This window comes from Mesocricetus auratus, unplaced genomic scaffold, assembly GCF_017639785.1.
Source record: "Mesocricetus auratus isolate SY011 unplaced genomic scaffold, BCM_Maur_2.0 Super-Scaffold_4256, whole genome shotgun sequence".
NCBI classification, from domain to species: domain Eukaryota; kingdom Metazoa; phylum Chordata; class Mammalia; order Rodentia; family Cricetidae; genus Mesocricetus; species Mesocricetus auratus.
Genome location: NW_024429182.1, coordinates 29731215 through 29745992, shown reverse-complemented (window position 1 = coordinate 29745992; position 14778 = coordinate 29731215). Strand labels below are relative to the sequence as shown.

At 36.8% G+C, this 14778-nt stretch overlaps 1 protein-coding gene across 5 annotated transcripts in view; it reads right to left on the bottom strand.

Annotated features, from left to right (window-relative positions):
- The window catches only part of Prkg1 (protein kinase cGMP-dependent 1), a 1145204-nt gene that overhangs the window by 191375 nt on the left and 939051 nt on the right, over positions 1 to 14778 (bottom strand). For all 5 annotated transcript variants that reach the window (XM_040745627.1, XM_040745622.1, XM_040745633.1 and 2 more), the window contains 2 exons: positions 7525 to 7602; positions 2375 to 2469 (listed from right to left, as the gene is read on the bottom strand). In XM_040745627.1, coding sequence (XP_040601561.1) covers positions 2375 to 2469; positions 7525 to 7602 — 173 coding nt within the window. The remainder of the gene's footprint in view (positions 1 to 2374; positions 2470 to 7524; positions 7603 to 14778) is intronic.

Below are 14778 nucleotides of genomic sequence, written 5' to 3'. Positions count from 1 at the left end.
AGACAGCTCACTGGTTAAAGAACACAGATAAATCAACTTGGAAATGAACAGGATACTCTTTCTCTGCTGACTAGCATCCATAGTATCATAGGGTACTATAAAAGATGCTGATGGGGAAAACCATATCAGTAGTTTCATCCAACTATAGCTATGCTTGATATTCCCATTGGTACAATAGTAGTACAGCTGTAGTGAGGGTTCCCAACTGCTTTGTGATTGAATAGGACGCCCATTCCATTGGAATAATACACATCTGGTTCTGTAAAGCTAGTCAAAGCCTTGGGTTGGGAAGGTCATGAGCCCCAGAAATGAAAACACTACTGTGTTCCTTTAAATAAATATGTTGTCAAATGTCCTTCTAAAGGTACTATCAGTCTGGATCAAGGAAGTTCCTTTCTAAACAGGGTTACAATGTTTGTACTTATATCTAATAAATAAATGACCACTGTGTGTTGGATCCTAACTGGGACATCTATATTCTTCCCCATTAAAGACCCAGGGAATATGGAAGAAGAGGACATAGAAAGCATATAAGAAGTCACCATGAATCACTGCCACCACAGGAACACATAGACAGCAGGGAATACCTGCACAAGACAGTGCCTTAAATGTCATGTAAGAGGGTAACTCAACCTTTCTAAGGAGCTGTTGACTGTTAACTATTGCTACAGAAGGGGGATTATTTTATTCAATGGAGTATCCATTTGGGGAGACAAATTAGGAAGAGGGGATTTAGAGAAAATCTAAATGAGGGCAACGATGGATGAATATAATCCCAATATACATACAAATGATACATACATATACATGAAACTGTTAAAAATAAAAACTTTTCTTCAAAAGATACTAGAAAGAATGCAACTTGGATTTTATTAACACAAATTCTGATATCAGAACAAAACTTGGTGAAATTTTCATAGCATTGTACTCTCTAGGAAGGTATATTCAACTACAAAATCCTCCTTATTTGGCACCTAACTCTGTGACAATAAACTACAAAAGACCATCTTTTGATTTCCAATCATGATTTATTTTCCAACATTTGACTCATGATTTCAGTTGCAAATGATTAGAAAGGTTTCTGGAGTTTGTTTTCTTTGCTTTTGTTTTGTTTTTTAAATTTCATTTTCTCTGTGGAAATAACACTGTTATCTACAGAAGAGGATGATCTTTGAACCACTGAAATTACCCAGGAACAGTCTATAGAGCCCTACATACATTAAATAATCCAAGAAAAGACAAATGAAGCTATGATTTTTGTGGACTTCAGTCTAGGGATAAAGTGCTCACTGCATCCTTTTGGGAACACACTATACATGCTTTCCTCCAGTTTTGAAACTGGGAAAAAAATCTAATGGCAAATGCATGCTCATCAGATAAGGAACAAACAAACAGAGTAAAAGACAAATGAAGAGTTTGTGTAGTTCATTCTCAATTTTCCTCCAGTGGTACAGCCTGATTTAGATGACTGTAGAGATACCCTAGTTTCATTACCGTAGCTGTAAAAAGAAGCAGAGTAAAATCTGCCATCCAACTGTGACACTAAAATAAAAATTTCTTTTTTATAGTACTTTTAGATGAATGCTTATAATTTTAAAACGATAATCTAATCAGAGTAAATTTTATCCCGCTACTATAGATACAACAATAAATTTTTGGTTGTCTCTTCAAGTCTGCATATACATATGCATGAGAAACTCAAAAGTCTCTATTTATTGATAAGGAAATACATTGCTTATTGGAAGACAACGGCCCCCAAAATATTTGGCATGCATTCTGTAAAATGTGTATCACGTAACCAACTTGGCTTCCCTTCCATATGATTCAGGAAGAATCTCAAGTTCTTGCCAAGTCTCAAAAGCTAAATTGAATTGAAAAAGCAAAGTTGCCCTGATTTTAAAGTATACCTCCACTAACCCAGTCTTCAGAGTTTTCCCGTAGTGAATTCAGGTGTCTGTGTCCCTGTCTTCACCAAAAATAACAGTGATAACAGTCACTAGAGTTGACCGTACTTATGGTACAGGTTTAAAGATTTCAAATTCCTTAGTCAGCCACCTTCTTCTGATTCCAAAGAAAACTTGTCTGTGGTAAGATTAGGAGTCCTACTTCTCTTGTTTGAGTTATACAGAGAGACTTCACTTAAGAAACACAAAGTTAAAATGTGCTCTGATTAAGATCACAGATATATATTAGAAACTTACTCAATCCCACAGTCAATATGAACAGTTCACAAATCCAGTTGGAACTTGGTGAATGCAACAGCCAAAGATCTTACTGCGGGCCCCGACAAGAAGGGTCTATTTTACTAGAAGCTCAATTTTTCAGTTAATTGTATAGCACTTAAACAAAACCTGTGCACATGTGATCCACTTACCCCTGCAAGGCTTTCTCTCCAAACCAGTCTCCCTTCCCCAAAGTTCTAAGAAAGACTGGGTCTTCACTGGGTGAGTCTTCCCGAGTAACGTTCACCTACAAAGAGAGATGAATGTCTAACTCAGCTGCATGATTGCAAGCAAATCTCATAGTTTCCCAGGAATTTATTCAAATATTTCATCTCCTTTTAAAAAATAATACATTGTTAAGAAATAAGAATTTCACTTAATATTCACTGCTACTCTTGATTTTATTACCTTCAGTGAAGCAACTATCCTGATGAATTTAATGATGTATCCTGTCAGTATTATTCCATTTTTTCAATGGTGTTTCCTTGTTGTTTGGGGAAAATACAATTACTCTAAATAATATCTTTACACTCATTCACTTCTTTGAGGTATAGTAGTAATAATAATAATGCCTACCATCCAGAAAGGTTGACTAATTAAAATTCACCTACCTGAAAAAGGCAGTGAAGTAGGAAACTAATTTATTGAGACAATGTCAAGCACTTAAACACATTAAAAACAGCATGCTTTAGGCTTCTTAACCTAGACATTGGGCATCAATGAGGAGAACTTTTATTACCATTAGGAAGGTTTGTGCAAGGTAGAGGGAATTCAATTATTATTCTCCACTGATCCATTTGATTACTCTTCTACATGGTGTTTCAAACCGTGAAAATTCAGTTTTAACTGTCAGTCACCACTAAGCTATATCATAGAGACACTAATTTGCATGTTGATGAGGCTTTTATAGATGAAGCAGTTGCAGTGGGGAGTCTTATTTAAAGTAAAAGTAACTGGTTCCATACTCTCAGGGGTTCTGATTCATTCATGTTAATATAAGCAGCTCAAACTCATTTCCTCTATTTGCATTGCATCCTATTACATAAATAGTATGCAGCTTAGCAATTCCCTAGATGCAAATAAAGCTCCTAGTTTTATTCTTATGCATTGTTGTTATGATATTATTAACAAAATATCTACAAATATGCCTGTACTTGTTTTCTGGCACCAATAAATAAGGGTTTCAGTAGGGTCAATGCTCACACAAATAAAGAACAAGTATGGACCAAACATGTTGAGTTTTTCAGATGTTGACTCTGAGTACAAATATCTACTTTCACTATCCATGAATGAAAGTTCATATATATTGTCTTGTAATTAGCACTTATCATTGTAAGGTTGCTAGTCTTCTAGGAAAGTGGGGATTAGAGAGAACTGTCCTGAAGCTAATAGAAAAGGAGCAATTTTTCAGATTATATTTAGTTTGTATGATTATATCCAACTATCCTTTTGACTATTTTTCTGTTGTATTGCCTTGCTGTAAACATTGATGGACATGTTTCTTTAGAACTACACTTTCAGTCCTCTAGGATAAATAAAGTACTAGGCTGCTGAATAATATGTAAACATGTATTAACTTTTTAAGCAGACAATTTTTTTCAGAATATATTAATTTTGCAGTCTTAGCCAACAATGTCTTTGAATTCTAGTTGCTTCACCTTTCACTAGAATTTGGTATAGTCAACATTTCCCTCACATTTAGACACTATTAAACATATAGTTGTGTCTCAGCTTCATTGTTAAGAGTTACTTTTTATTTATTTCTAATGATGTGTCATGGAAATGGGTATGTGGGGGTGAGGAGTATGTGTACATGACAGCAGGTGATTATAGAAGTCAGAAGCATAGGATCCCTTCAAGATGAAATACAGAATCACCGGGTACCAAACACTTGTCCACTCCAGGAACAGTATGTTCTTTTGACACCTGTACCATCTCCCCAGCCCCATATCTCAGGGCTTTGATTTGAAATTTAATAATCCTGCTCAATTTTGGAACATTTCATTTACAGAGAGACAGGATATTGATGCAACACTGTTGGGGGCATTTGCAAAATTCTTTGATGCTTCTTCCCTCTGCTGAAAATGCCATGTTCCCAGGAAACAAAATCTACCAACTAATAAGCAGAGGATGAATTTACTTTCAAAGTTGGAAATTGCTGCTGCAAGCATTAAGCCCCAAATTTTAGAGAAAAAAATAACCTGTAAATTTCCATATAAAAAGTTTATATTGTTTCTCTTTTGTGTGCATACATTTACTGGGAGAATAAAACATGGTTACAGTTATATAAATAGAACTGAACATGGGGAAATACATTTGTATCTCTGCAGCCACTGTTTTGCGCCTCCTCCCATGTCATAGCATTTTTTAAAAAGAAAGCTTCTGTTCAGCACTGTTGTGGTTTGAAGATGAATAGTCTTATGTGTTTGGGTATTGATCTCTAACTGGTGGAACTATTTGGGAAGGATTAGGAGGTGTGATGTTGTTGGAGGGGATGTGTCACGAGGTTCAGGCTAGAAGTTTCAAAAGACTCAGGCATTTCCAGATGTCTCTTGGTTTCTCTGCCTCCTACTTGCAGTTGTGTCTGCAAACTCTCAAGTGTTCATACTGCCACACATTTGCTCTGCCACCACAGAATTTAACCCTCTGAAACCATAAGCCCCAAGTTAAATGTCTTCTTTTATTCATTACTTTGACCATAGTGTTTTATCATAGCAATAGATAAGTAACTAAGACAAATGTTAAAGAAGGCATCTTAACTAGGACTTGTGTGAGGGCTCGGTGAGTAGAGCAGTCTGATGACATGGATTCAAACCTGGGAACACATCATGGAAGGAGAGAGCCAACACCTGCAAACTGTCCTCTGGTGCACAAACAATAACACACACACACACACACACACACACACACACACACACACACAAAGTGATACATGTACCCCCCTTCAAACATGCATTCACAAAATAAACAAAAATCCAGTAATTTTTTGGAAAAATCCTTTACAAGGGTTACTTTATATAAATTTTACAAATCCATGGGAAAGTTTTACGTTGGTTTATCTACAATAAATATGTTTATAACTAGTTTATTGACAATTCTAATTTCATAGCTTACTTACTGTGAAACCACTATTTTCTTTCCTATTCCATACAGTGGAGTGTATACCATCTGTTTCTTACACTGATATTAATGTATCATTATCAAAATTAATATAATGAATGTAACAACTGTCAGAGTTGTGAAAAATAGCAACTAACTTGTGTGACCCTAGAAACGAAGAAAAAAAATCTATAGTTGGTTTATAGAAACACTTGACTGTTTCAAAGGAATCTAATATATTATGACTATTACTCTCCCAAAATTCTAACATTGCACCAAAGTACTGCCAAAGTAATTGGCTCCTGTGGTATTATCTCCAAGTGGTTCTATTTATACATGTTATAGAACTCATAAAGCAGTACCATTAGCATACCTGTTTTCCAGCTAAAATGGGTTGCAACCCTCTTCCTTCAGGCAATACTGGCAATTTTCAGTAAATGGGACAGTCATACATGACTGTAGGGTGTCCTTCCTAATTGTTAAGTATAGCTACTCCTTGGTAGCTAACAATTAAAATTTGGAGAGATAACAAAGTCAGACTCCAGAACACACTTTCCTCCTGTGATCATCAAATGGTTTATAAACAAGAGTATTTTCTTTGCCTAATTCTTTAATCAGTGTTAGTTAACATAGAAGACAGTGAGTGACAAAGCTTGTCAGTTTGCTATGTTAATCACAGCATATTAGCAATTCATGGCCACTAACAATGGAAAATGCAAAATATGATTTTAAACATAACTGTGTTTGCACATGTCATTTCATTTTTTCCTTCATTAAAATATTATAATTTATTTATTTACTTATTTTGTATGCATGTGTGTATACAGATGGATATGCATCTGTCACAGTGCCAAAGAGTCCAAATGGAGGTCAGAGGACACTTGCAGTAGTTGATTTTCTCTTTCTACCATGTGGGTCTTGGGTATTGAACTCAGGTCGTTAGACCTGGTTACAAGCACATTGGACATTTTCCTGTTGAACCCTTTTCACTGGCCCCTTATGCTGTCCTTTATGAAAGCAGTCCATTATGTGCATTTCTCTATTGTATCTACTCATTCGGTTGGTATCTACACCTCCAGATATCAACCGAATGAGTAAATACAATAGAAACACATAAGATTTGTGTGTGGGCTGTCATTATTGTAAACATTGAGATATATGTAATCTTTATCTAAAGTTAGTACACAAGAGTCACCTAAAATTTAAGTCACTAAAATTTAGAGTCTTCTATACTTCCTGTTGATAGCATTTCTGTAAGCCTTTTGATATAAATTCTGCAGTAAATTTAGTCATTTGGTGCAATATGTAAGAAACAAGTTGACTAATTATAATAGAAAAAAGGCATGTAAGTCTTATCTATTTGCCTTTCCCTTCCTGTCTCTCAAAGAACCTGATACATAGAAAAAACCAAACTCTCTTTAAGAATAACTACAATAGTCGGGAATTGGTGGCGCATGCCTTTAATCCCAGCACGCGGGAGGCAGAGTCAGGCAGATCTTTGTGAGTTCGAGGTCAGCCTGGTCTACAGAGTGAGTTCCAGGACAGTCTCCAAAACAATACAGAGAAACCCTACAATAAAATGTTAAGTTCAAGTGTTTGTGTAATATGAGGTTAGAGGATTTGTTTAAGTTTACTTAATTTCATAGTCCAAAAGTAAGTATTATAATATCTTCACATTATTTCAAAGCTAAAATTATATAAGAAGACAGTATGATTTTCCATTCATAACATTGGTCATACCTGCTTTTATCACTCCTCCTATAATTTACTACATTTACTAACTTTTGGCATTCAAGTAACACTCTCCATGAAGCTACAATACAACTTACATATATTTATATCAGCATTCCTTTAGAACATTAAATTACTGACCTAAAAGGAGTAAAATAAGTTAACGTTAGAGAATATTCAAATTGGGGTCATCAATTCTGAAGCCCAACATTTCATTATAAGAAGGTCACTGTTTTTAAAGGCCAGGCAGACTTAAGTGTTACATTGTATAACTTTGTTTATTGATATCTTTCTGTTTATGCAGACTTAGAGGTAGCATCAAGTAACACGGCTGCTAATATCCAGACACAAAGTTACCCGCTTTCTTTATTTGCATCCTATTTTGGAAGCTTGACTCTCATATAAAAAAGGAGCAATTCACACAGCTCAAGACTCAGAACATGCATTCTTGCAACATACTGCTCAAACTTACCTTTCCTTTGCTAATGATGAAGAAGGTGTCTCCTCTTGCACCCTGCCTGATGATATATTCTCCATTTTCATAGTGGGTCTGAAAAATAAGAACAGTGATATTAAAAAGACATTAAAGAAATCACATGCCAAACAGAGCATGTTTTCAAACACCAGACCCTAAGGATGCATTTGTGCTTACAGAATTCTACCCATGTTCAGAATGTATCATGGTTTAAGAATGGGTAACAATCGATCAACCCAGAAAGGACTATCATGTCTATAACATTCATTTATGAACCTGTGGTGAGTGTCATTTTCTTCAGTGATTATGTTTGTATCTTTAAGTTCATTATTTCAATTGTTGAACAAAACTTGTTTTATCAACTAAACATGAAGTAAAACATCACTGATAACTAAGCTCATATTTGGGTATTATCTTGTCATTTTCATTTGTTTTTAGTAGTTTCATAACAGCGATCTTTAAAAAAATAAAGAAATTACTGTGACATCCCAAGATTCTCACTTAAATCCAGAGCATCCTTTAGTGGAGGTTAGAAGTCTCTAAATACTTTTAAGGTGCCACTTCATCCCTTAATATCTTTACTTGAGCAATTTACATTTGGCCTCATTAAAGAGACCATTTTAATTTTGTGATCTGAATTGTAGCTCTGGATCTTTATGCATAAACTGCCAGATGGGGAGGGAAGTAAAGCTGGAAGAGAATTATCATAGTCAGTGGGCCAGCATCCTGAGGAAGAGTTCAACACTAGATCTGTTCCCAGAGTGAAGATTACTCCTGCAGTGAACAAAACTAATTCCATAAGGAGAGGTGGGAGAAAATGTATTGCTTGGTCAGGAGGCAAAAATGAGTCCATGCCATCTGGCCCTATGCTCCTCTGCAGCTTAAGAAGGGAGTCATTGGAAAGGAAGATATTACCTTGCACACTACTTCATGGTATACACAAAATATCCATTACACTGCTGGCTGTAATTTCTCTTCATATGTCAGCACTATTTTTCTTAATGGTCATTCTATTCTGTTTTAAAGTTGCCTTTCATTAATACTTGCCATTGAAAGACACCATTCTTTTCTCTAAGTTCCTAGAACATCAACACAGCATTGAACTTACTAGTTCTCACTCAGACATAATTTATTTTCCTAGCCACAAGTTTTCTAAGTAATGAAGTTCTTTCTTATTCCTTTTCCCAATCTCAAATAAAAGATGGCACAAACAATCTGGGTGTGTGCCTTTAAAGACTATTTTTCTATGTTCACGCACAAATAAATATACACATGTAAGTACACACACACACACACACACACACACACACACACACGAATAATTGAGTCCTGGGATTGGAGAGATGGCTTAGTGGTTATAAGTGCATATGACTCTTGTAGAGGAATCTAGTTTGATCTGTAGCAACCAGATCAGGCAGCTCACAATTACATCTGTAACTAGCTCCAGGGACATCTACCCAAATTTCTAAGTAAAATTGTGTGTGTGTGTGTGTGTGTGTGTGTGTGTGTGTGTGACAACTGGTTTTCTCCATTTAATAAGAATGCTGGTTTAGTTTTCATATCTTGGTGTTCTCTGTTGCTTCTCCAGGGAATGCTCTTCTCCCATCCAAGAGAAGCATGATCCTGTCTGTACTTCTGTGATATAATAGGAAAATTTGATCCATTATATTGCTCAGTTTTGAAAGTCTGTTCATCTCTCACACCTAACAAATATCCCCTAGCCCAAACTCTATTAGCAAGAATGGTAAAACATTTTATCATCATTTATCACAAACTTCATCTTATTTGTCACTTAGTTTCTAAGAAAAGATTAATCAAAATACACAAAGTAACACAGTTTGTATAACTCTATGACAGACATAAGTACAAGACTTATACAAAAGCTGTATTGGAGAAACATCTTTCTTCTCAGAAGGAGGCCTTTGTTCCAATTAGAGAATCAGAACAAGATCTCTGGATGGTTAAGCAGGAAAGAGCCACTCAGGAATATGAGAACTCACAGCCCATAATAGTTATATAAGACTAGTAAGAAGCTGGGTGATGGTGTATGAACCATCTGAGTATCTTAGTATTGTTTGTTCTGAACTTCTCTTAAGGTGGCACTCATAATTGCCATATGTATTATTTGAATTCACTTGTAAAGACTTTCACAGGACATGTGTTTCTAGGCCACATAATCTCATAAGACATAAGGGTTCAAAATTGACCCTACTGGGTGGCGACTGAGGCTAGGTTTGGAAAAGGTAACAACACTACAGTGTCACAACACGAGGGCTATAATGACCATGTTATCCTGAAATGTTCAGTTGCACTTGAGGAGGAGGAGGAGGCATGCTCATTCTTTGAAAATTTCTCTAATTATGTGAAACAAATGCTGGAAAAATTAGTGTTTTACAAAGACTATTTTGTAGTTCTTCCTTTGGCAAATTTCAAATTAAATCTCAAACATACTGATCTAAGAGAGGGCAGGAACAACTAGACAGTTTCCATTAAGAATGCTTCCATATTCAATAGAATAAAACCCAACCCCTTATTGTGACCTGTACTACTGAAAATGGTCTTCTCATTGCTGCAGTTTCTAACTCCTTGTCACTTTTTCCCACTTGGACCACCAACCTATGTTGGGGAAGTCTTATGCTAATAAAGCACTGTCTGGCCAATAGGAATCTAGATAGGTGGGGCTAGGAATACAGGAGGATTCTGGGTAGGAGAAACACAGGAGAGTCAACATGTAACGCCATTGGGGGTAGGAAGCCTGGAACTATTCTCCGGTAAGAGACATACTTAGATTAACAATTATGGGGTAATTACTTAAGGCAGAGCTAGCCAGTAAGAGACAAACAAGGCCAACAGCTTCATAATTAATATAGCCTCCTGTGTGTTTATTTGGGACTGATGCCGCTCTGGAACTAGGCGGGCGGGAAGGCTCCTCTTAAGGAAAGCTTCTCTTAACAGAATGGTACCAGGAGTGGGGTCATGAATTTCCACGCAAAACAACAAAAGCTTTAAAGGAATTTTAGAAACAGAAGAACGGAGAGAAGCACAGATTTTGGTAACAGCATTTTCTCAGGTGTGCTCTGTTTTGCTAGCAACAAGCCGAGATTCACGTGGCTCGCTTACCGGAGTCTTGCTGACTCGACATTAAAAAAAAAAAAAAAGGTTGTTTTAAGAGACTCTGCTAACGATTGAAAGGTGTGTACGTACAGCTGGAAGTGGCAGCTTTTGCTGGATGTCAACATGGACTGAGGCGGTAAGCTGGAATCACGCTTACGCCCGCCATCTTGAAACGGCAGTTTAAAACAGCCACAGTTTTACAGATAAGACACGTGGCCAAAAAAACATAAAGATTTACAGTAAAGTCAGACTTGGATGAACAAAACCTCTAAAGGTTTACAGTGTGTTTAAAAATATACGTGAGATTGAGAGAAAAAATAAAATGACAAAGTGGTAAATAAATACAAAAGCCGGCTGTGGTGGCACACGCCGGTAGAAATTGCCCCAGAGGCAGAGGCAGGCAGGTTTCCAAAGAGAAACCCTGTCTCAGAAAAAAATAAACAAAAGTAAAAGAAATAGAGTAATAATAATAATAAATAAATAAATAAGCCACACAAAGATGGAAAATACACAGAGAGTCTGGATACTGTACACTATTGTGTTTTTCAGTTTTTTGCTTGCTCAGGAAGGAACTGCTGCTAAAGTACACTTGATTATAAATGCTGCTAAATTAATCCAACTTCTATCTTTTAAAAATGCCTTAACTTCAAAATTTAAGTGTAAGGATATGTTACTTGGAAAAGGAGTTTTTATTTATGTTTCTACAGAAAATGAAAAGCTAAGGATTCCTTCCAGGGTTTTGTGGTTTGACGAACCAAGACCCCCGGAAGCAGTGGACCAGGTGTTCCAACAATCAAAACAGCAAAGATGATGCAGTCTTACAGACCCCGAAAATACGGACTGATACAGGTTTCTGAGTTTTGTCATGATCCCCATGGTATGAACAGCGCCCCCTTCCAGCAGGAAACAGTTTGAAATGAGCGACGTCCCAATTCCCATCTTGTTTATAAATCTTTGTTTTCATTTAAATGGGATTGTTTATAATTGGCTAGTGATCACAGCCAATCCTTTTTAATGGTAAAAAGGGGAATTATGGTATGGGTATTGTTTTTCATTTATTGAGACAAAATCAAGGTCAATTTTGTGATGCTTATATTTCTCCTCTTGATTAAGTATTGTGCTTATACTGATCTTTTACAACGTAATGCATAATTGAATACAGACTATAGATAGTTACTTATAATAGAATTTCTAGTTACATAAGTTAGGTTTCTAGATATACAAAAATATATTTGAGATGGACAGTCTTCAAACCTCTCAAAGACCTTCAGAACATGGCATTTAAAATGGTTTAGAGTTTGTCTTGACAATGAGAAATGTCTGCTCCTGGCAGCACCAATTACGTCTGAGAGGAAGATGGGCATCGAAGAAACTCGTTATAAAGTTTGCTTTCAACATGGCAAGATTAGCCATTTGGGCAAGAAACTGCTCGTGCCTAGATTGTTTGACTGTTGTTGTATCATCTGGACATGCAGGACCCACAGGAAAGTGACTACTGAACTCAGTCTTACAGGGTTCCTGCTTGATGAAGAGTCTACGAGACTTTCTACAGGACAAAGAAAAATGACTGACAGACTGCCAACGCAGATGGACAGTTTGAAATTTCCTGCTTTGCTGAGAAGTGTTCCAGACACATTGTGGCCTATGGTCTGAAGATGGATGCCCCAACGTTACAGAGGAACTTTGGGTGACTGTCCAGGTAGCAAGATGTCTCTGTCAATCCTAGTGATTATATATTATCCTTCTGTGGTCTTTGATGGAGTTAAAGACAGATAGTTATAATTATAGCTTTCCTTAGTTATGATAAAAGATAAACTACATATAGAACTTTAAACTCACAAGGATGGTATGGATGATATTTTCTTTAAATCTTGCTAAAATATTGTAACTATGTTCTTATTTGATAACTGTTCTGTTATATACAATTTGACTGTGTTAAAGTTAAGACCTTTCTTTTTGTTTAAACAGAAAAGAGGAGATGTTGGGGAAGTCTTATGCTAATAAAGCACTGTCTGGCCAATAGGAATCTAGATAGGTGGGGCTAGGAATACAGGAGGATTCTGGGTAGGAGAAACACAAGAGAGTCAACATGTAATGCCATTGGGGGTAGGAAGCCTGGAACTATTCTCCGGTAAGAGACATACTTAGATAAACAATTATGGGGTAATTACTTAAGGCAGAGCTAGCCAGTAAGAGACAAACAAGGCCAACAGCTTCATAATTAATATAGCCTCCTGTGTGCTTATTTGGGACTGATGCCGCTCTGGAACTAGGCGGGCGGGAAGGCTCCTCTTAAGGAAAGCTTCTCTTAACAAACCTACCCTGCTGCCTTCTCAATGTCAGTTCCTCAAATGCTCCACAACCAGATCTATGGATTTCAAGTACTGCATCCCAGTTAGCCTCCATTCTGATATTCTTCTCTGACCTCCCATGTGACCATGTGATCTCACACACATCATTATCCTCACATGCACGGACCAATTAAATTAGCTCTCTCTCTCTCTCTCTCTCTCTCTCTCTCTCTCTCTCTCTCTCTCTCTCCCTCCCTCCCTCCCTCCCTCCCTCCCTCCCTCTCTCTCTCTCTCACATACACGCTTTTATAGTCTTTCAAAAATCATTGTCCTTATTGAGCTTATACTAGTAATTTACTTCTCTGACAGTTCTTTCCAGATTATAAGTCATATGAAGTCACGTATTGTTTCTAGTTTTGTTCAATTTGTTGATTTATTTCTCATGCCTAACCAGGGTTAAAATCAGGATTAAACGGTTTTAATAGGACAAACTATAGATTTCTGTAATGCCCATCTTTGGCATTGCTCATCTGACCAACTCACAGCCTCCTATTTAACCCATTCTTATCCCTGCATCCAAAATGGTAACAAAACAATTGAAATAACCACTGGTGCATTGTGATAATGACCCTAGTCAGCACCTTACTGTAGTCTGTGACATTTCTGTATTCTGACTCCTACTTATGGATCCATCCTAGCTTTACCCTGCCTCCATTAGTCATTCTGTTTCAGATACAGTAGCTGTGTTATTGTTCCTTGTCAGGTAGGACCAGGCCCTTGTGTTATAACTTCCTTCCTCAAGATCTTCATTCTCATGGTGTTCCCACCTCTGGAGTCTTAACACATTTATATGCTTACTAGCTGAGTCATCACATTCCACTTCTACCATCAATGCTCCTGGGATTGCTGCCTACAGATAGACATTAATGGGACAGATTATCAGGCAGATCTAGATTGCAGTCTTACCATCTATGTGCTGAGTGATCCCCAGAACAAGCAGTTCATTCTTGGCTCAACACAGAGTTGGAGCTGATTATGACAAGCTCCCATGCTGTTGACAGTAGTAAAGAAGAATGTTTCCACAGTCAGAAATACAGGAACAGTGGAGTTTTAACCTTGAAAATCAACGTATGACTAGTACCTGTACCACTGGCCTGATGGGCTGGAGGAGAAGCAGAACTGCCAGATGGTGCCTCTCACACTTTAGGTCGATAAAAAGGGTGGGGAGGTCTTAAAAATGGGCACAGATGTATCTTATTAAAGGAACTGGTGATGTTACCATAATGAACAGTGATTCTTTGAAGCCTTTTGAATTGTCTAATAGACCCAAAAATCTATAACTCCATCTGGGAATAGGTTGTACTTTCTTTACTCAATTCAGCTTTCTAAAGTGATCGTAAAATCTGTTCAGGAGGCTCCAAAAAGTGATTTTTATTAATGGAATAGAAAACATTGAGTAAATCACACATTGTAAGGATAATCATAAACTGTAGAAGTTTTGTGTGCATGAATATTTACACAGATGCTAAACCCTGGCATGAACAGCAATCACTATTTGATTTTTAAGGTATTTTTCTCTTTCTTTACAAAAGAAACAGGAAAGTGGGGTAGTTTTATTTTTACATCATATCACCTTAGGAAAATCTTAGTGTCAGTAAAAATGATTACACTTGATTTTTTCCTTTGTCTTTAATTATTTTACTTTGAAAGATCGACAATTAATAAATGGGACTTCCTAAACTGAGAAGCTTTTGTAAGGCAAAGGACACAGTCAACAAGACAAAAAGGCACCCCACATATTGGGAAAAGATATTCACTAATCCCACATCTGACAGAGGGATGATCT